The 23098-nt window shown below is 46.0% G+C and overlaps 1 protein-coding gene and 1 long non-coding RNA gene across 2 annotated transcripts in view; one reads left to right on the forward strand and one right to left on the reverse strand.

Moving 5' to 3' along the window:
• Nucleotides 1-190: 190 nt before the first annotated feature.
• Nucleotides 191-23098, reverse strand: part of SPATA21 (spermatogenesis associated 21) — a 35094-nt gene continuing 12186 nt past the window's right edge. Inside the window, exons 7-12 of the mRNA XM_043445016.1 lie at nt 22181-22318; nt 19022-19093; nt 18807-18924; nt 1672-1847; nt 813-987; nt 191-323 (exon numbers count right to left, since the gene is read on the reverse strand). Coding sequence (XP_043300951.1) covers nt 281-323; nt 813-987; nt 1672-1847; nt 18807-18924; nt 19022-19093; nt 22181-22318 — 722 coding nt within the window. The 3' untranslated portion in view covers nt 191-280. The remainder of the gene's footprint in view (nt 324-812; nt 988-1671; nt 1848-18806; nt 18925-19021; nt 19094-22180; nt 22319-23098) is intronic.
• LOC122426255 lies at nt 17181-19148 on the forward strand. The gene is made up of 3 exons (XR_006265134.1): nt 17181-17206; nt 18750-18834; nt 19028-19148. It is a non-coding gene; the product is annotated as an uncharacterized LOC122426255 (long non-coding RNA).

The raw sequence follows: 23098 nt of genomic DNA on the forward strand, positions 1-23098 counted from the left end.
TCATCTGAGGACAGTCCCGTTCTGTGCTTGGAGAGCACAGAAGGTCAAGACTTGCACCCAGGCCACCTCCAGCAGAACACCTGGCCCTCCGCAGGCTTTCAGGGCGGCTCCACCTTCAGGGCTCTGGAGCCTGAGGCCCCACACTCTGACAGTCGGGTGGCACAGAGGCACAGAGGCTGAGGTTCTTGTTTATTGGCTTACCAGGCCACAAAAGAAAAATCCAGCAGCCACCCCTGCCCAGTGACCCATCAGACGCAGGCAGAGTCCGGACTCGGCAGGGTCAGTGGGTTCGAGCTGGTACAGAATTCAGACGGCCAGGTTCCCTGGGGGAGAGGCAGGGGAGAAGGGTGGGAGGGAGTGAGCCACCCCGTCTGCCCAGGGCAGGGATGGAGCCCCAGTCGGGCTGGGGGCTTGATTCCAAGGCTCGTGTGGTTTCATCCCAGCAGGCCCAGGGACGACAGCTGCAGGCAAAGCTCACATCCACCCTGCTGCTGAGCCAGTCTCCTATTACTATGAAAGCGGAATCAGACTCAGGCAAAGAACTTGAGAATTAAACCCTCTGTGTGAGAAAGGCAGGTAGCGCCAGGGAGTCCTGGGCACCGAAAGGCGTGAGTACGCTGGCTTTGGAACGACCCGCCCGGCCCAGAGATCAGTTCCTTCCCTCTCCTGTCCTTTCCCCTCTCTCCTCTCTGGAGCAGCAGTGTCTGCATCCGCCTCCTGGAAGGCTGGATGCCCCTTGGATTAGGCCAGGCCCTCTCAGGAGGAGGCGGACGGGCCTATGCTGGGGCCTGCCCTGCCCTCGGGGTACCCACCTGCCTCCCTGAGATCCAGCGTGCAAGAGGATGCTGTGGATGTCGGGGCCCAGGCCGCTGGTGCACTGTTCCAGCATGTAGTGGCCGCCCTGCTTCCGGCGGACCGTCTTCTTGTCCAGCCGCGGGCAGAGCGGGATGCAAGGCACCTGGGCGTACGGGCTCTGCAGGTTGGCAGCTGGCAGGAGGGGGGCGTTTCAGAGCACGCTCAGCCTTGGGAGCCAGGCCGACCCGTGAGAGGGTTTGGGCCACTCACTTGACCTCCCTGAACTGGTACAGAAGCCAGAGATGATAGTGGCATCCTCCTCAGAGTTGACGGTGAGGGTTTAAGGGGTGGTGTATGTAAAGCGCTTGGCTGAATGCTGAGCTGATGAGCGCAGGCTGACAGCAGCTTAGAAAGGAGCACACGTCTAGTCGTTGGGAAAGCTCCTCGTCCACCCACTGGGCACACAGCAGGGGTCTGGCCTGCGTGTGAACTCCCTTCTGACATGCTCGCTGTGGGGCCTTACGCAAGCTGCTTAAACTTTAATTTTCTCATCGTAAATGCATAGAGTATTAATAAACACATGGTTATGATGACTAACTTCTAGCACATCTGCAAAGGGCTTATCACAGAGAGTGACCCCAAGGGTGCTCAAGAAATGAGGAGCTGGGATTGCTCAGCCCCTCTGCCCTCCCAGTCCAGGCTCTTGGGGCCAGCCGTGCTCCCTGGGCTCAGGCTCAGGGTAAAGAGTGTGGGGGGCTGGAGCCGGGGGTGATCATCACCACACAGCTGGGCCCAAAGCGGGGAGCCATGCCTCGGCCCCGGCTGGGGGAGCCCGGGGTGAAGCGGGGAGCTGCTGGGGGAGCCCGGGGCCCTCACCGTAGTTCTGCTGCTTCAGCCGGCTCAGGACCCTGAGGACTCTGCGTTCAGGCATCTCCAGGGTGTCTGCCTGCGGGGTGTTGTAGGGAAGCTTCTTCCGGGGCCGCAGCCGCCCTACGGCCGATTCCATCTCCCGAGCCTTACAGGTGCCCTCCTTCAGCTTCCTCTGGTAATAGCTGGGGAGCAGTGCCGCTCAGCTCAGCACGGCCACGTCTCCCTCCCCTCCTCCTCCCTCCCTCTTCCTGAGCCCCTGTTGTGTCTGCCCAGCTCAGGAGCAGGGGCTCAGGAGATCTGGGCGTTCGTCCCGGCTCTGCCATTAACTTCTGTGACTGCAGGCAACTTACTGCCCTGCTCTGAGCCTCAGTCACCCCATGTGAAGTGGGGAGACGGTTATCTCTCCCAGTCACTGCAAGTCACCTGACTTCTCAGGTGGATCAGTCAACGTTTTTATAGGGTTAAAAACAAAGATTAACAAGACCCATTAAGCATTCAGCAAATTGGCCCAAGGAAAGAGCTTGGCAAATATTACCCATGATTTCTATCACTGGTGTTTTTACTTGGATGTGCAAATGCTTTGTAAGCCAGCTATGCAGTTAATTCCTGCTCATCTTCCAGACTTTAGCGTAAGGGCCATCTCTTCCAGGAAGTCCTTTGTCTTCCAGTAGACTAGCTGGGCTCCAGCTATAGACCCCTGACAACCTGTACTTACCCCATCACAGCCCACTTAATATTCCTAACTCATCACTACTTGCCTTTTCCCCACTAGACCACAGCACCATATATACATTCATTCATTCAAATATTAAGTGTTTGCTGTGTGCTAGTCACTCATCTAAGTGCTTGGGGCAGCACAGGAGATGTTTATTTAAGGCCCTTGTGTCGTCTCTCAGCCCCACCTCTTACCAGCCATTGTCACGGCAACCACTTCTCATGGGCCTCAACGAGCTCTGCACAGGGACACTGACGGGTCTCACCTCAGATCGTACCTCCTGCTTCTTGCTGCAGATCTCTGACACGTATGCAGCCCAGAAGTGCAGGGGAATTAAACAGCTGTGAGGGGCACCCTTGACCAAGGAGCCAGCTCTGGGGTATACAGGCTTCTCTCTCTTCCCCTGAGAATTCTGAGCCACCACTGGTGAGTCTTCCTCGGAAGATCCTGGGGTGGTTGACTCAACAGCACATCCTTGTATTGACTCTTTCTCCTCTGTTCACACCCCTTCCCTCAGTTCTGCTCCCTGGTATCACTTTCTGAATCAGCTTCCTAGGTCCTTATCTAGTCGAGAGTCAGATCCCGAACAAATAAAAATCATGGTCCTCGTGTGAGTAGTGATGGGTGCTTTGAGAGAAAGTGAAAGCTGAGTAAGGGATAGTGATGAACTCCGTTGTTCACAGTCAGTGAGAGTCTCCAAGGTGGTGACATCTGAGCAGGAGGAGGAGGGAGCAAGCTAAGGGGATGTCAGGAAGAGGCAGGCAGAGGAGACGGCTTGGGAAAGGCCAGGAGGTGGGAAAGAGCTTGGTGAGCTCCGGGAACAGAGCAGGCGAGAGGTGGTATGTGAGGGAGAAGGGGGTGGAGACGGACAGCAAGCTGGGAAGTCCAGCCCACCTGGGACTTCAGGCAGCGGTGAAGGGTGTGCGGGCTGCTCAGAGCAATGGACAGCCCTCACGGCTTCAGCTGGTGGCTAAGCTGGGCCTCTGCCTGTCCCTACAGCCTGGAGCTGGGGGTTTTCATGAGGGTCACACACAGGAAATGAACTCCAGAGCCCTCACATGGAGACTGGGTCCAGATCCCTGTGTAAAACTAGGGCCTGAAAAGGCAACATCCTAAGTAAAAAGATGGACTAGAAAACAACTTCACCCCACAGGAGCCCACAGAACTGAGCAGAGTGTGTGCAACGTTCTCAGTCACAACTTCAAAGGAAACTGCTTGCTCTCTCCTTCCGCTTCTCACGGGCCTCAGTGTACATGTGTTTTGGTAAATTGGCTTAGGATCGACCCAGGGAATGGCGGGACCATCAGTGGGGAAGAAACTGGGTTCCTGAGCAACTCTGCCTTCCTGCCTGCTTCCTCCAGACCATTCGTGTGAGAGAAATAGACCAAGTTGTTTAAACTGCAGTACACTGGGGTCTAATCCTTAACCAACAGACTAATCTAGAATTCTGTACCCAGCTGAACTATTCAGTAAGTATGACAGAATAAGCACTTTGTAGACATACAAAATCTTAAAACTTTTGCCTCCCAGGCATCCTTTCTCAGGAAGCTCCTAGAGGGCACGTTCTTCCAAAATGAGGGCAGAAACCAAAAAAGAAAAGGAAGATATACATACAGAAAATAAGAGACCTAACACAGAAGAAAGACAAAAGGTAAAGGAAGATGGTCAACAGATCCCACGATTGCAGTGCAACTCCCATAGTGGATAACCAGTTTAGATCAGATCACTAGAACTTAAAATACAGAAACATCAAGGGTTGCCATTCCCATACCTGTTGTTGAGTTACTGCCTTTCTAACCCCCAAAAGCTACTGGTGAAACATGCTTCCAATGTTTTTTTTTGTTTTTTTTTTAAGCAAATCAAACCAAGAAAGAGGAGGCAAACCAAGAAAAGGTAAGACATGTGATCCAGTAGCCAGAATTCCAATCAGAAGGAAGGAAGAAAGAATTTCTAGGATGACTGCAGACTCCCAAGATGAGAGCTCTGTCACAGGCCTAAAAGGAAATTAACCCAAAACTGAGAAGAATGGAGTTATTTAGAGAATGCTGCCAAGAAACAGCAGTTTTAGGAAGGTGCAAGAGTTATCAAGAATACAAAGGAAAAAATATCAAGGCAGGGCTTCTCTGGCGGTCCAGTGGTTGGGAATCTGCCTTACAGTGTGAAGGACCAGTTCAATCCCTGGTCTGGAAGATCCCACATGCCACGGGGCAACTAAGCCCATGCATCACAACTACCGAAGCCCACGTGCCTAGAGCCCACACTCTGCAGCCAGAGAAGCTGCTGCAGTGAGGCCCGAGCACCGCAGCAAAGGGCAGCCTCTGGCCCCCGCCCCTCAACCCTGCTCGCCACGACTGGAGAAAGCCTGCGTGCAGCAACAAAGGCCCAGCACAGCCAAAAAATCATTATTTCTAAAAAAGGCAACTGCTGACTTTCAGAAAATAAAACAAGAAAGAAAGTTAAATCAGTATTAAAAATGCTCAGCTATGAATAATCGCATAGCCATAATCTTAGAAACCACAAACATTTAGTAAAAACTGATACTGTATTGGAACGGGGAGGAGCTGAGGGGATAGTTGTATCAGACAGCTAAAGTCTCATCATAACAGGAAGTCAGTAGACAAAAATCAATAACCAATATATTGTAGTGCCTCCATATCATATAGACATAAATGCCAAAAATATTCAAGAAGAAAGAGAAAGGCTGGAAAGGGTGTGAAGAGGGAACCTGCTTGTGCTGTCGGTTGGGAATGTGTTTGGCACAGCCACTATGGACAACAGTGTGGAGGTTATTTTTTAAAAAAATGAAAAATAGAGTTACCATATGACCTAGCAATCCCACTGCTCGGCATATATCTGGAAAAGATGAAAACTCTAATTCAAGAGACACACGTACCCCAGGGCTCACAGCAGCGCTATCTGCAATAGCCAAGACATGGCAGCAACCTAAATATCCATCAAACGATGAACGGGTAAAGAAGATAGAATATAAAATGGAGCATTAATCACAAAAGAATGAAATAATGCCTTCTGCAGCACCGTGGATGAACCTAGAGATTCTCATAGTGAAGCAGAGTCAGAGAAAGACAGATACCATACAGTAATCACGTGTGGAATCTAAAAAAGAATGATACAAATGAACTTATTTACAAAACAGAAATAGATTGCTCTAAAAAGTCTGTGCTCCACCTCCCCCCATCTCCCCTCACCCCAGTCAGTACTCATCTTTTTACTCTTCAATGTTTTGTCTTTTCCAGAATGTCATGTAGTTGAAATTATAAAGTATATAGCCTTTTCAGATCACTTTTTTTTCACTTAGTAATATGCATTAAGTTTCCTCTGTCTTTTCATGGTTCAATGACTCCTATTAGTACTGAATATTCCACTGTAAGCTCCAATACTTTGGCCACCTAATGCAAAGAGCCAACTCATTGGAAAAGACCATGATGCTGGGAAAGATTAAGGGCAGGAGGAGAAGGGGACGGCAGAGGATGAGATGGTTGGATGGCGTCACTGACTCGATGGACATGAGTTTGAGCAAACTCCAGGAGACAGTGAAGGACAGGGAAGCCTGGCGTGCTGCAGTCCATGGGGTTGCAAAGAGTTTGACAACAACTTCAGTTCAGTCGCTCAGTCGTGTCCAACTCTTTGCAACCTTGTGGACTGCAGCATGCCAAGCTTCCCTGTCCGTCACCAACTCCTGGAGCTTAACTCAAATTCATGTCCATCAAGTCAATGATGCCATCCACCCATCTCATCCTCTGTCATCCCCTTCTCCTCCTGCCTTCAACCTTTCCCAGCATCAGGGTCTTTTCTAGTGAGTCAGTTCTTCGCATCAGGTGGCCAACGTAGTGCAGTTTCAGCTTCAGCATCAGTCCTTCCAGTGAAAATTCAGGACTGATCTCCTTTAGGATGGACTGGTTGGATCTCCTTGCAGTCCAAGGGACTCTCAAGAGTCTTCTCCAACACCACAGTTCAAAAGCATCGATTCTTCGGTGCTCAGCTTTCTTTATAGACCAACTCTCACATCCACACAAGACTACTGGAAAAACCATAGCTTTGACTAGACGGACCTTTGTTGGCAAAGTGATGTCTTGGGTTTTTTAATATGCTGTCTTGGTTGGTCATAGCTTTTCTTCCAAGGAACAAGTGTCTTTTAATTTCATGGCTGCAGTCACCATCTGCAATGATTTTGGAGCCCAAGAAAATAAAGTCTGTCACTGTTTCCATTGTTTCCCCAATCTATTTGCCATGAAGTGATGGGACCAGATTGCCATGATCTTAGTTTTTTGAATGCTGAGTTTTAAGCCAGTCTTTTCCCTTTCCTCTTAACTTAGCGACTGAAAAACAACAAATTCCACTGTATAGATGTAGCACAGCTAATTTATCCATTCACTGACTGAAGGACATCTTGGTTGCCTCCAGGTTTTGGCAATTATGAATACAGCTGCTTTACCCATCTGTGTGCAAGTTTTTGTGTGGACTAAATTTTCAATTTATTGGGATGAATACCAAGGAGCACAATTGCTGGATCATGTAAGAGTTTGTTTAGTTTTGTAAGAAACCACCAAACTGTCTTCCAAAGTGGCAGTACCATTTTGCATTCCCACCAGAAGTGAAACAAGACTTCCTCTGACTCCACATCCTTGCCCGCATGTGAAGACTATCAGTGTCTTGGACTTTCACCATTCTAACAGGCGTACAGTAGTATCTCATTGGTGTTTTAATTTGCAATTCCCTAATGACAGATGATGTTGAACATCTTTTCATATGCTTGTTGATCATCCATGATCATCTCATTGTTCTTTGGTGAGGTGTCTATTCAAGTCTTTTGCCTATTTTTTAACCAAGTTGTTTGATTTCCTATTATTTCATTTAAAGACTCCTTTGTAAATTTTAGATAACAGTTTCTATTAGACATGTCTTTTGAAAATATCTTCTCTCAGTCTGTGGCCTGTCTTCTCATTCTCTTGATATTTGGTGTTTTGTGTTGACATTTGCACTGAAGCTACAAAACAATGGGGGGGTAAAACCACCTTAGCATAAATCAAGGAAGTGGCACCAAACTCATCTCAGAGTCACTGTATTCTTCAGTGCAAGGCCAGAGCTCACATGCTGTAACTAGAAGATTCTGCATGGTGCAACTAAGATCTGGCACAGCCAAATCAGTAAATAATTTTTTTAAAGAAATAAAAAAGATTTCTGATCAAAAATACACTGAGAGTAAAAAAAGAAAGAAATTTCCTTGGTGAAAATGAAAATTATTAATTGTATTAAACATTGACTCTTGAGTACTTATCGCTTTATTATTCTATAAATACTCTTTTTTCTTGGCTGCACTGGCGGTCTTAGTTGCAGTGAACTGCTGGTAAGGAACCTGCCTGCAATGCAGGAGACGTAAGAGACGTGGGTTCAATCTCTGGGTCGGGAAGATCCCCTGGAGGGGGGCACGGCAACCCACTCCAGTATTCCTGCCTGGAGAGTCCCATGGACAGAGGAGCCTGGCGGGCTGCAGTGCATCGGGCCGCGAGTGACGACCGGAGTGACAGCACGCACACACGCGGGATGGTTAGCTGCAGCATTTGGTATCTTTTCAGTTGCAGCACGTGAACTCTTACATTTCTGCATGCAGGATCTACTTCCCCGACCAGGGACTGAACCTGGGCTCCTGCGTTAGGAGTGTGGAGTCTCAGTCACTGGACCACCAGGAAGTTCCTCTATAAATATTCTTTTTAAAAAAATACTTATTTGGTGGCAATAGGTCTTAGTTGCAGCAGCATGTGGGATTGACCAGGGATCGAACCCAGGCCCCTTGCATTGGAAGCAAGGCATCTTAGCCATGGACCACCAGGGAAGTCCCTGTAAGTGTCCTTTAGACGCCCTTCCGCTGCATACTATGATTATCTTGAGGAAAAGCACGTGTGCCGTTGAGTTGTGGGCTACACTGGTCTTTTTTTTTCTTTTGAAGGAGTTCAGAACATGCCATCCCCAAAATGTGCCACTTTGGGATATTGGTTATTTTGGTTTTGTGCATGTTTTTTGTTTTGTTTTGGCTCTGTCACAAGGCCTGAAGGATCTTAGTTCCCTAACAACGGATCAAACCCGGGCCACTACAGTGAAAACACCAAGTCCTAACTACTGGACCCCCAGGGAACTCCCATATTGCTTATTTTGAATTAAAGGCACTTGATAAACTGTAGATGGAAGAGGGGTACACTGGCCTTCCTTTTTCTTTCTAAAAGCAGGAGATAAAAGTGCCATGTGAGAGGTGCCTTCTGTATGGGAGGAGGAAGAAGCATTCTTATCGCAAGAGATGAGGTGCAGAGGCCAAGAGAACTGTCCAGTTAGGTGGTGTTCTCCAGCCTGCCCAAATGGGAGCAGTGCACACAGGAGCCTCATGTGCTACGGCCATCAGGTCACAAGAGTCGGACACGACCTATCGACTAAACCTTCACCACCACATCACTTAGTTACTTTCCTACAGTGACTACCCTTTGTTCAAGCTAGTATATAGGCACCTAGGCCTAGTCACTTCTTTGGGTCTTCATTTTTTTGTGAGAGTTTTTCTTCTTTTGTACATGTAAATACAGTTTGTGCTTTTCTCCTGTCTTATGTCAGTCCCAGCTGAAAATCCTAACAGGACAGAGGAAAGCTTCACCTCCCATTCGTTTCTAACGAGGGTGAGTTAGCATTGTCTGGGACACCCTCCTCCAGGGCGGGGGGAAGAAGGGCTGCCCCTGAGAGGTCCTGGGACCTGACTGAACTGGCAGAAGTTGAGATTTCCTGCCACATCAGCCTCCTGGGTCTCTGTCTGTAGTGCAGTCAAGTGCTTGCCTTAGTCGCTAAGTCATGTCCAACTCTTGCGACCCCATGGACTACAGCCTGCCAGGCTCCTCTATCCATGGGATTTCCCAGGCAATACTGGAGCGTTGCCATTTCCTTCTCCAGGGCATTTTCCCGACCCAGGGATCAGACCCCGGGATCAGCAATGGCAGGTGGCCCCCTGCCAGCAGCACGGGAGACGTGGGTTCCATCCCTGGGTTGGGAAGAGCCCCGGGAGAAGGAAATGACAGCCCACTTCACTTCTTCCCTGGGAAATCCCATGGACAGAGGAGTCTAGCGGGCTATAGTCCATAGGATCACAAGAGTTGGTCACAACTGAGCGACTAACACTCCCAGGGACAGCTATCGCTTTCCCTTTTTTCTCATTTTCTGTCCTGAGGTCTTGGCTTGGCTGTCTGCCTGCCTGGGCATGCAGGTTGGCAGGCCGGTCTGTGTCTGGAGGTGGCCAGTTGTCAGGCTGGCAGCCCTGAGAATACACAGATGTCCTGACAGAAATGTGGGTTACACTCCGTTTATGGCTAGTATCCTAGGGATCATCAACAGTTCACAAGATTCGCAGGTTATTTAAAGACTTTCTTTTAGATGTCTGGGGGTGACTCTGGATCTTGGGAGGGCTGTATGTTTTGCACCCTCTTTGAAGATGCCTCTTGCATTCGTGGTTAAGTCATAAAAAGCTCATTAGTTTTGGTTTTGAGTCACTTGAAACAGGTATGCCTTTGGTTTTAAGAGAAAACAAAAAAAAAAGTTCGATACAGCCAGGAAAATTTACTGTTTGTACCAGCTGAAACCTGATAAGATGTTGAAGTGATTTTTTTTTAAAAGGGACTATATGGTTAGAAGTTGGTCTGATATTCAGAGGCTGTGTCTCCTAAGCTAAAATAAAACTATTGCACTCAGAGGGGAAAAAAGGAAAAAAAAAAATTCTGAAGCCTTTGTGGAATGATTTATTAAAATATTCCAAAGCCACACAGCTCTAAATCTAGAACACAGGAGTCTTGCAATTTCCATCTGGAGATCGGAAGGAAAAGTCTTCTCCTTGATATAAAGAAACAAATCCAAGATAATGTACTGGGTGGGTAGGTCACCCTTCTTGGTATCATTCAAGCTGCAAGCCGATTCTGAGAATTAAAAACAACTGTCCTTGTCTTGTAAAGTAAGTCTTTAAAAAAACACAAATGTGCCTCTAGGAGTAATTCAAAGCCAGTCTTACCAGTCCCAAAACCTCCTTATTGTCTCAAGGCACTTTCAGACACTAAAAGATCAGGACATTGGAAAGAGAACAAAACAATCGTGCACTTTAAGAGGGCCATGTGGAACCAAAAGTCTTAAAGCACTTCTCCGCAATATTAGTAAAAAGCTTTAGCCTTCTGGGCAACTAACTTTAACTTGTTCCATCTGCCAGAAATATAATTTGGATCCAACTATTTTTTTTTATAGACTAGTAAACTTCATATTATTGCACCTACCTCATAACTTAAGGCTTTAAATGAAAGCCTTAAGGCCTGTCTTGGCACCTGTCTGTATGTTTACAATGCATATGTATATATGTATATATTGTTGTTTAGTTGCTCAGTCATGTCTGACTCTTTGCGACCCCACGTATATATACATATATATAATATGCATGTAATGTTTTTCTACTCCAGATGGTATTGCTAAAAATTAACTTGTAAGAGAGCTGTATTTAATTGGCTTAAGGAAAGAAAAAAAAAAACTCCTATAAAGCTGAGACTAGTCAAACAAGCATATATTATCTCTACCAGATGTTTAACATTATAATGGTATGAATTCAACCCAAGAACAAAATGTACAATTAAAGTGCATTGCTTCATGTATGTCAACCATGACAGTAAATTTAAAGAAAAAAAGAAAGGAGAGAGCAATATGGGGAAGTTCCTATGTTCTTTGCCATAGAACAGTTGCCACTAGACCATTCAGGTATGACCTAAATCAAATCCCTTACAATTATACAGTGTAAGTGACAAATAGATTCAAGGGACTAGATCTGATAGAGTGCCTGAAGAGCTATGGACAGAGGTTCCTGACACTGTACAAGAGGCAGTGATCAAGACCATCCCCAAGAAAAAGAAATGCAAAAAGGCAAAATGGTTGTCTCAGGAGGCCTTACAAATAGCTGAAAAAAGATAAGCTAAAGACAAAGGAGAAAAGGAAATACCCATTTGAATGCAGAGTTCCAAAGAATACCAAAGAATGATAAGAAAGCCTTCCTCAGAGATAAATGCAAAGAAATAGAGGAAAACAATAAAATGGGAAAGACTAGAGATCTCTTCAAAAAAAAAATAGAGATAACAAGGGAACAGTTCATGCAAAGATGGACACAATAAAGGACAGAAATGGTATGGACCTAACAGAAGCAGAAGATATAAAGAAGAGGTGGCAAGAATACACAGAAGAACTGTACAAAAAAGATCTTCATGACCCAGATAATCACGATGATGTGATCACTCACACTCACCTAGAGCCAGACATCCTGGAATGCAAAGTCGAGTGGGCCTAAGGAAGCATCTCTATGAACAAAGTCAGTGGAGGTGATGGAATTCCAGTTGAGCTATTTCAAATCCTGAAAGATGATGTTGTGAAAGTGCTACACTCAATATGCCAGCAAATTTGGAAAACTCAGCAGTGGCCACAGGACTGGAAAAGGTCAGTTTTCATTCCAATCCCAAAGAAAGTCAACGCCAAAGAATGCTCAAACTACCGCACAATTGCACTCATCTCACACACTAGTAAAGTAATGCTCAAAATTCTTCAAGCCAGGTTTCAGGAACTGTGAACTTCCAGATGTTCAAGCTAGTTTTAGGTAAGGCAGAGGAACCAGAGATCAAATCGTTAACATCTGCTGGATCATCGAAAAAGCAAGAGAGTTCCAGAAAAAAATCTACTTCTGCTTTATACATTACGCCAAAGCCTTTGACTGTGGATCACACCAAACTGTGAAAAATTCTGAAAGACATGGGAATACCAGATGACGTCACCTACCTCCTGAGAAATCTGTATGCAGGTTAAGAAGCAACAGTTAGAACTGGACATGGAACAACAGACTGGTTCCAAATCAGGATAGGAGTACGTCAAGGCTGTATACTGTCACCCTGCTTATTTAACTTATATGCAGAGTACATCATGAGAACGCTGGGCTGGAGGAAGCACAAGCTGCAATCAAGATTGGTGGGAGATATATCAATAACCTCAGATATGCAGATAACACCACCCTTATGGCAGAAAGTGAAGAACTAAAGAGCTTCTTGATGAAAGTAAAAGAGAAGAGTGAAAAAGTTGGCTTAAAGCTCAACATTCAGAAAACTAAGATCATGGCATCTGGTCCCATCACTTCATGGCAAATAGATGGGAAAACAGTGGAAACAGTGGCTGACTTTATTTTTCTGGGCCCCAAAATCACTGCAGGTGGTGACTGTAGCCATGAAATTAAAAGACGCTTGCTCCTTGGAAGAAAAGCTATGGCCAACCTAGACAGCATGTTAAAAAGCAGAGACATCACTATGTCAACAAAGGTCCGTCTAGTCAAGGCTATGGTTTTTCCAGTGGTCATGTATGGATGTAAGAGTTGGACTATAAAGAAAGCTGAGCGCCAAAGAATTGATGCTTTTGAACTGTGGTGTTGGAGAAGACCCTTAAGAGAGTCCCTTGGACTGCAAGGAGATCCAACCAGTCAATCCTAAAGTAAATCAACACTGAATATTCATTGGAAGGACTGATGCTGATGCTGAAACTGCAATACTTTGGCCACCTGATGTGAAGAACTGACTCATTGAAAAAGACCCTGATGCTTGGAAAGACTGAAGGTGGGAGGAGAAGTGGATGACAGGGGATGAGATGTTTGGATGGCATCCCCGACTCGATGGACATGAATTTGAGTGAGCTCCAGGAGTTGGTGATGGACAGGGAGGCCTGGCGTGCTGCAGTTCTGGAGTTGCAAAGAGTCGGACACACTGAGCAACTCAACTGAACTGAATGTTCTTTGCTTCTGTGATTTCTTTTTAAAAATATATATATATACTTTTAAAAAAATAAAATAAAAAAATAAAAACTTTTGTATTTTGGCTGTGCAGTGCAGCGTACAGGATGTTTTGCTGAACATGGATCGGACCTGGGCTTTCACAGTGAAAGAGCCCAATCCTAGCACCTAATATATATGCATTATATATGATGATATATAGTCCCAATGATTATATATAATATAAATTATAAAATATAATATATATATATCTGAACCACTTTGCTGAAACTAACACAACATTGTAAATCAACTACACTTCAATAACAAAACAATAAATCAATTTTAAAAAAATTTAGCCATGCTTAATGAGACTAGACTTTTTTTCACAAACAAATTAGTCTTACTTTGATTTTCTTTGAAAAAATGGGCGTGATTATGGAGAGAAAAATTCTGTTTCAACAAAAGCTGTCACACCTTTGTCGGTTGCAGGACAGTTCACTTACTTTGAGCCTTTTGTCCTCTATATAAACTGCCTCCTGCCACTTCGTGTATCGTATCTGTAAGCTCATCTGCCTCCCACCCTCCTGAGCTGGCATCACTAAAAACTAGGACAGCCCTTTCCCCCAGTGCCCTGCAAGATAAAGCAACTTAACACAAACTTCAAAAGGAAAACATCACAACAGATTATGTATAAAAACCTGAATGCCTGCTGCTGTTAGTTCACCAAAACACCTGAAGCCATCACCAAAGACATTTGAACTGCAAGCCAGAAAATTCCTGAGGGCCGCCAGCGAGCCTTGTTCCACCATCCTTTTTTTTTTTGGCTGAGCCTCAGGGCTCGCAGGATCCCAGGTCCCACAACCAAGGACTGAACTTGTGCCCCTGCACTGGAGTACAGAGTCTCAGCCACTGGACCACCAGGGAATTCTCTCACCCCATCTAAAGATGCTTTGAGCCTGACACTTAAGAATCCTCGAAATTACTGCCCTCTGGACTCAAAAACTGAGTTGACAATTTGTTCCCATTAACCTCTGTTTCTCTTTTGTTTTCAAAGAAATGTCCCTCATTAAATGCTTGCTCCAAAAAGTAAAAAACAAAACAATAATCTCCATGATATGTGGCTATTAAATGAAAAGACTATTAAAATACTTCTTCCAATTACATATTTGTGTGATACATGATTTCTTCATATTCTTTAACTGAAAAAACAGATTGCAACAGATTGAATGCAGAAGCAGATATGAAAATCCAGCCAACTTCTTTTACTCCAGACACTGAAGAGATTCTCGATACTGTAAAGCAATAACATTCTTCTCATTAACCTTTTTGTTTGTTTTGGAAAGTATTGTTATTTTTTTATTTAAAATGTTTTTGATTATCATGTAATGAGGTTCAGTTCAGTTCAGTTCAGTCACTCAGTCGTGTCCGACTCTTTGCGACCCTGTCCATCACCAACTCCCAGAGTCCACCCAAACCCATGTCCATTGAGTCGGTGATGCCATCCAAACATCTCATCCTCTGTCGTCCCCTCCTCCTGCCCTCAATCTTTCCCAGCATCAGAGTCTTTTCTAGTGAGTCAGTTCTTTGCATCAGGTGGCCAAAGTAGTGCAGTTTCAGCTTCAGCATCAGTCCTTCCAATGAACACCCAGGACTGATCTCCTTTAGGATGGACTGGTTGGATCTCCTTGCAGTCCAAGGGACTCTCAAGAGTCTTCTCCAACACCACAGTTCAAAAGCATCAATTCTTCGGCACTCAGCTTTCTTTGTAGTCCAATGCTCACATCCATACATAACTACTGGAAAAACCATAGCCTTGACTAGACGGACCTTTGTTGGCATAGTGATGTCTCTGCTTTTTAATAGGCTGTCTAGGTTGGCCATAGCTTTCTTCCAAAGAGCAAGCGTCTTTTAATTTCATGGCTGCTGTCACCATCTGCAGTGATTTTGGAGCCCAAAAAAATAGTCTGACACTGTTTCCACTGTTTCCCCATCAATTTGCCATGAAGTGATGGGACCAGATGCCATGATTTTAGTTTTCTGAATGTTGAGCTTTAAGCCAACTTTTTCACTCTCCTCTTTCACTTTCATCAAGAAGCTCTTTAGTTCTTCACTTTCTGCCATATCTGCATATCTGAGGTTATTGACATATCTCCCGGCAATCTTGATTCCAGCTTGTGCTTCATCCAGCCCAGCATTTCTCATGATGTACTCTGCATATAAGTTAAATAAGCAGGGTGACAATATACAGCCTTGACATACTCCTTTTCCTATTTGGAACCAGTCTGTTGTTCCATGTCTGGTTCTAACTGTTGCTTCCTGACGTGCATACAGGTGTCTCAGGAGGTAGGTGACGTCATCTGGTATTCCCATCTCTTTCAGAATTTTCCACAATTTATTGTGATCCATACAGTCAAAGGCTTTGACATGCTCAATAAAGCAGAAGTAGATGTTTTTCTGAAACTCTCTTGCTTTTTCAATGATCCAGTGGATGTTGGTAATTTGATCTCTGGTTCCTCTGCCTTTTCTAAAACCAGTTTGAACATCTGGAAGTTCACAGTTCCTGAAACCTGGCTTGAAGAATTTTGAGCATTACTTTACTAGCGTGTGAGATAAGTGCAATTGTGCGGTAGTTTGAGCATTCTTTGGCATTGACTTTCTTTGGGATTGGAATGAAAACTGACCTTTTCCAGTCCTGTGGCCACTGCTGAGTTTTCCAAATTTGCTGGCATATTGAGTGTAGCACTTTCACAGCATCATCTTTTAGGATTTGAAATAGCTCAACTGGAATTCCATCACCTCCACTAGCTTTGTTCATAGAGATGCTTCCTAAGGCCCACTTGACTTCACATTCCAGGATGTCTGGCTCTAGGTGTGAGTGATCACATCATCGTGATTATCTGGGTCGTGAAGATCTTTTTTGTAGAGTTCTTCTGTGTATTCTTACCACCTCTTCTTAATATCTTCTGCTTCTATTAGGTCCATGCCGTTTCTGTCCTTTATTGAACCCATCTTTGCATGAACTGTTTCCTTGTTATCTCTAATTTTTTTGAAGAGATCTCTAGTCTTTCCCATTTTATTGTTTTCCTCTATTTCTTTGCATTTATCTCTGAGGAAGGCTTTCTTAGCTCTCCTTGCTAGTCTTTGGAATTCTGCATTCAAATGCTTATATCTTCCCTTTTCTCCTTTGCTTTTCGATTCTCTTCTTTTCTCAGCTATTTGTAAGGCCTCCTCAGACAGCCATTTTGCCTTTTTGCATTTATTTTTCTTGGGGATGGTCTTGATCCCTGTCTCCTGTACCATGTCACATACCTTATCTTTTTTAAATAAATAGATATTTATTTTTTAGATGTCTCAGTCTTAAATTCAAATATAAAAAATACTAACAGATTTCCTAGATCAAAAAATTTCAAAACTACAGCTCTGAAGAAACTCTTGCCCAGGTGTCTCAGGAGACAGATACAAAATATTCACACTGTTTCTACCACGGCTGGAAACTGAACATAGACCTAATGTCCATCTGCTGAACAAATAGGTTATATTGTGATATAGTCATGGGCTTCCCAGGTTGCTCAGTGGGTATCCACTCAGAATCCACCGGCAATGCAGGAGACATGGGTTTGATCTCTGGGTAGGGAAAATCCCCTGGAGGAGGGCATGGCAACCCACTCCAGTATTCTTGCCTGGAGAATCCCAGGGACAGAGGAGCAGCAGCTACAGTCCATGTGGTCACAGGGAGTCGGACACGACTGGAGCAACTGAGCACACACGCACGCACAGTCAGGCTGCGCTGCGACTTCTGAGCTCTCAGGCCGCAACATGAGATCCTACACGCCGCACCGCGAGATCCTGCACGCCGCACCGCGAGATCCTGCACGCCGCACCGCGAGATCCTGCACGCCGCAACACGAGATCCTGCACTCCGCACCGCGAGATCCTGCACCCGCAACGGGAGATCCTGCACTCCGCACCGCGAGATCCTGCACGCCGCAACTCAGAGCTGACACAGCCAAGTAAATAAACAAGATTTTTTTAAATATTAAAGTTTGGGGGGAAAAGCATTATGCTGAGTGAAGGAAGCTGGACACTAAAGACTGTACTCTGTATGTTTCCATTTATATGAAATTATAAGACAGACAAAACCAATCTGTGATGGAAAAAAAATTAAAAGAAGTGTCGTTTCAGGGACCAGCTGGGAAGGGTCATGAGGACACTTTCTGGAATGATAGTAAAATTCTGTATAAGTTGACAGGGGCTCAGGTTGCTGGGGTGTGGGAATTTGTTGAGACTCACTAAATGATACACTTAAGATCTGTGCATTTCACCAAATGTACATTATATGAATCTCAAAAGATGGGGGTGCGGAAGTTCTATACAAATATTGATCATTAGCTCATGATGTGTATTGAATTAGTCAAAAAGTACGTTCAAGTTTTTCATTAAGATGTTATGAAAAACCCAAACAAACTTTTTGCCCAGCCCAAAATACTGACATATTTAGAGGGAAATGACTATAATCTACTATAAAATGAATAAAAAATAATACAGATTGAAGAATAGAGGGATGGATAGGTAAAAGAATGGCAAAATGGCAACAGTAGAATCTAGGTGGTGGGCATATAACTGTTTACTGTAAAATTCTTTTAATTTTGCCATACATTTGAAATTTTCAATGAATGACATGGGGGAAAATAAGCAGGGAGATTTTGAAACAAAAAGCAAATGAATAAGGGTTGGTTCTTGTTATGAGAAAGTACTCTGTGGTTAGGGTAGGGCACTCAGGGGCTTCAAGATGATTGGAAATTATCTGTTTTTAAATGGAAGAAATGGATACATGGGAATTTGTTTTATTGCTTTTTAAATTATACATTTGCCATCTTCAGGGTTGTATATGTTTAGCGATTTAGAGATGCTAGGAGGAAGACAGATCTCTTGTCTCTGGGGTTTGCTAAGTTGGTGTTGCTGAAACACATGTAATCATTCCCCCTCTTCTGGCTTCTTTGGAAAAGGCCTGGTCTGTGGTAGGAAAAAATTATCCACCTTTCCGAACAACAGAGACAAGCCTCTGTGCGCTGTAAGAGCGACCCTCTGCTTCTAGCCCTCAAGTGTTCATGTCATTTTTTGTACACAGCCATCTCTTTCTTAGATGAGAAGGACCACCCACCAGCCCATTCTGGAAATGTGGGGAGGCTTCCATCTCTTGTTGTCCAGCCCAAACAGGCTCTGTCACATTTTCTTTCTGGGATTGCTATATGCGTACTGCAAGAAGGTATTCCTCTTGCTGCTGAGGTTGCAAAACAAGGAGGGTATGAGTAAGGGCTGCCAGGTGCCATCCTTCTCACTGTGGGAAGAGCCTAGCTGAGCTTGAAGCCAATGCAGAGATGAGCAGGAGAGATAAAGCCTGAATGGTATCAGCTGGTCTCCTGGATCCAGCCATTCCTGAAGCCCTGAGCAGTGATGTGAGCCGATACATTCCCCTTTTGCATAAGCCAGTTTTATGTGTGTTTCACTTGCAACTAAGAGTCCTAACTATCCAAAATCCTCCTCTGCCAAAAGGCTAGGTGCTGTTTCTGTGTCCACAACCCTCCAGCCACAAGGACCAGACCTACTCACCTGGTGATCTCCTCTAAGGCTCCCTCGGGTAAGGCCAGCATCTCAACCAGCAGGGACAGGATCTCAAAGAACAGAGTATGGGGGTTTGGAGGAGCCATGTCCATCAGGGCGTTCTGTTCTGGGGACATGGGATGGTGGCTGCCGTTACCATCTGACACTCCAGGATGCCCCGCCTGCGCCCCCGTTCTGAGTGCCCTGGGCTCACCACTGCTCACCCACAGAGCAGAAGAAGCGCCTGGTGTCTGTCATCACGGTCAAGAAGTCTTTGAAGTTCACATGACCATCTCCTGTGGAGGCCAGAAGAATACAGAGTGGGCAGGGGCCTTCTAGAGCAGGCTCGGACACTGCAACCCAGGCGTGGCTATTAGCATTTACTTGTTGGATTTGATTATAAAAGTAACACGTAGTGGATGTAGAAAGTGCGGGACACATAGGAAAGTAGAAGGAAAAAAAATTAAAATCTCCTGGGTTAGAGGCTCCCAGAAGGTTCTAGAAGCAGCAGTTTGGGCTCATGTCACTCACTATCTCTGTGACCCTGGCCAAGTCTCTTAGCCCAACTAAGCCTTAGTTTTCTTGTCTAATAGGGTGAGGATGACCATAACGCTTTTCTCAAGGGAGAGAAATGGAGGCAATGCACTTAGAATAGGGCCATGCACACAAACATATGCTCAACAAATGTTGGCAATGCTTATTACAGTGTGTGAGTCTTGCATGAGCACACATCTTTACCTACAGTGTTCCCACTTGGGCCTTCAAAGGTCTGCTGGACCTGCCTGTCAGCTGTCTGCAGCCTCGCCTGGTACCAAACTCCCCCAGCACCAACCTGTTCCCACCGGGTCCCCTCTTCCCCTGCTCCGGGCCTCTATACACACCTCTGTATGCGCTGCCTTCTCATCTCAGAATTCTCTCCACCACACGCTAACTCTTCATTTCTTATTTGTTTTTGTTTCTTGTGGCCATGCGATACAGCTTGCAGGACCTTAGTTCTGCACCCACAGATTGAACTCCGACCCCAGAAGTAAAAGTGCCAAGTCCTCACCACTGGACCACCAGGGAATTCCCTCCAACTCTTTCCCTTAATGCTTCCTTTGACCACCACTTCCTGAGGGAAGTCAGACCAGTGTAGGTCAGACTCCCAGTTGAACATTCTCATAAAACACTTGTACTTCAACCACACACTCATAAGACTTGGGGTTTCACGGAAGCTCTGGTAGGCAGGGACTGGGTGTTTTATCCTGTATTGTGTCCTCAGGACTTAAAAACAAGGAGGTGCTTGGGAAATGCTCTCTCAACTTTATTACCGTTCAGTCGCTAAGGTATGTCCAGCCCTTTGTGACCCCATGGACTGCAGAACACAAGTCTCCCTTGTCCTTCACTAGATCCTGAAATTTACTCAGATTTAGGTCCATTGAGTCAGTGATGCCATCCAACCATCTCATCCTCTGTCATCCCCTTCTCCTCCTGCCTTCTACCTTTCCCAGTATCAGGGTCTTTTCCAAAGAGTCGGCTCTTCACATCAGGTGGCCAAAGTATTGGAGCTTCAGCTTCAGCATCAGTCCTTCCAATGAATATTTAGGGTTGATTTCCTTTAGGATGGACTGGTTTGATCTCTTTGCAGTCCGAGGGACTCTCAAGAGTCTTCTCCAGCACCACAATTTGAAAGCGTCGGTTCTTTGGCACTCAGTCTTCTTTATGGTTCAACTCTCACATCCATACATGACTACTGGAAAAACCACAGCTTTGACTATATGGACCTCTGTTGGCAAATCAATGTCTCTGCTTTTTAATATGCTGTCTCGGTTTGTCATAGTTTTCCTTCTTTTAAAGGGGCAAGCATCTTTTAATTTCATGGCCGCAGTCACTGTCCACAGTGATTTTGGAGCCCAAGAAAATAAAATCTGTCACTGCTTTCCACTTTTCCCTCTTCTATTTGCCATGAAGAGATGGGACCAGATGCCAGTTCTTTCAACTACTTGACAAATTAATGAATGGTCCCTAATCCTTAAAGTCATCCTCGGGGCAGGGGGCAGGGAGCGGCAGGCACTAATATTCTAATCCCCTGTCATAGGTAAGGCCTGGGGCACAGACAAAAACAGGCTATTGCCTGGGATCACCCAAGGGCCAAACTGAGGCCAGTGCCTAGCCTAGCTTGAGTGAGGACTCACCCTCACACAGTGATGGAGGAAGCAGAGCTGACACTCAGGGGTCAGGAGCCCAGGCCCCCACCGCTCTGCTGTGTTCCCTGCATCTAGTCAACCAAACCACACGAGGGGACAGTGCTCCTCACTCTGTGCCCTATGCCCTGTGTGGAAGTTATTTCTGCCACCAGGAATGCCCTTCTTCCTCCTTCTTTTCCTGCCTAACTCCTGCTTAATCTTTCACCATTTGGCTCAGGCATCACCTTCTTCAGGAAGCCTTCCTCCCTCATCCCTTCCTCCAAGCCACCTTAAGCACTGCTGCCTTTGGTAACTCCTCCTTCTGTGTCATTGGCTGTGAGAGCATCTCGAGGGCAGATCTCAGAGGTCTCACACATCCCTTTATTCCAGTGCCCAGCGAAGGAACGGGCACACCACAGGCAGCTAAAACATATTTAGAGAACGGATGAGAGCAGCAGCTAGTGTCTCCTGGATGCAGTCTGTGTACCACGCTTTGTGCTCAGTGCTTTGCCTGGATTACCTCATTCGATCTTTTCAGCAGCTAAGTGAGATGGGTAACTGCTCTAAGCCCCATTTTACAGGCGGGGAAACTGAGATGTGATGAACCTCAGTGACCTGTCCCAGGCCATACAGCTGGTAAAATGAGGGACCAAGTCATGGAGGAATGTCGGATGGAGCACACGTAATGTCCTGGAGGAGTGTTCTCAAGAGATAACCTACATGTTAGGGTCAGGAACTAGGTTTTGGTCATCTCTGGGTCTCCAGAACCTGGCACTGAGTAGGTCCTCAGGAATCACTAACTTTGGGAGCCAGAACCAGCTGTATTATCTGCATTTGCCCAGAGCAAAATGAAAATGTAGCACTTTCCTGGTGGTCCAGTGGTTAAGAACCCACCTTCTAATGCAGGAGCCCCAGGTTCCACCCCTGGTCGGGGACCTAGGATCCCACATGTGGCAGGGCAACTAAGCCCACGCTCCACAACAAGAGAAGCCCACAAGCACTGTGACTAGAGAATGAGGGTCCAGTGCAACCAAAAAAAAAAAGAAATGCAGAACAGGGCCCCTCGTTCAAAAATTATCAAGAATTTCTAGACCGCAACAGCAAAGCAGTGAACCAAAGTCAAGACCCTGTCACAGAGCCCTGTGTGACTGCACAGGTCTCACGCTACCGGCGAGCCTAATCCTGCCAGGGCTCAGGACGAAGCCTCCCCGCACTCACCGTCGATGTCAGCGCTCCTCAGGGCACCCTCCACCTGGGCCGGCGTCAGGGAGATGCCCACAAGAAGCAGGATGTTCTCCAGGCTCTGCGCGTCCACTTCGCCATGACCGTTGAAGATCTCAAAGTAGCTGCGGAAGGCTAGGGTGGGTGGGGTGTGGTCATTTCCTGTCTCTAACATGTATCCCATCCGCTCAACGCACCCCTGGGCGAGCCTCCTCTACCTCATGGCTGAGTGGAGAGATGCGTTAACCACAAGGGTGAAACGCAGAGGAGCAGGGTCCACAGACGCACCTCACTCTCTAGTACAAGGTCAGACCAAGGGCGCAGCGGGCCGTCTTCCCCGGCACCAGGAGCACACCCACTCAGGGCACCCCTGCCGTGTGCCAGGCACTATGCTAATTTCTTCATAGCCACGTTCTCACGTAATTCTTACAACAAACTCTTAATAGTAGAATACTATTTCCTTGTACCAATGGGGAAACTGAGGCTCAGAGGTTACAGCACCAGACAGATTTTTTTGACTCTGAGTCTGTGCCTTGACTTTGGGGCTCTGCAGTTACATATCTAAGCTGAAGTTCCAATACTTGGGCCACCTGATGCAAAGAGCCAACTCATTGGAAATGACCCTGATGTGGGAAACACTGAAGGCAAAAGAAGAGGGTGCCAGCTGATGAGATGGTTAGATGGCATCACCAATTCAATGGACATGAATCTGAGCAAACTTTGGGAGATAGTGAAGGACAGGGAAGACTGGCGTGCTGCAGTCCATGAGGTCACAAAAGGTTGGACACGGCTTAGCAACTGGGCAATAACCGTTACTTATCTGGATGGACATAGCTTCTAAGATGGGCTTCCCTGGTGGCTCAGATGGTAAAGAATCCACCTGCAATGTGGGAAACCTGGGTTTAATCCCTGGGT

This window comes from Cervus canadensis, chromosome 24, assembly GCF_019320065.1.
Source record: "Cervus canadensis isolate Bull #8, Minnesota chromosome 24, ASM1932006v1, whole genome shotgun sequence".
NCBI classification, from domain to species: domain Eukaryota; kingdom Metazoa; phylum Chordata; class Mammalia; order Artiodactyla; family Cervidae; genus Cervus; species Cervus canadensis.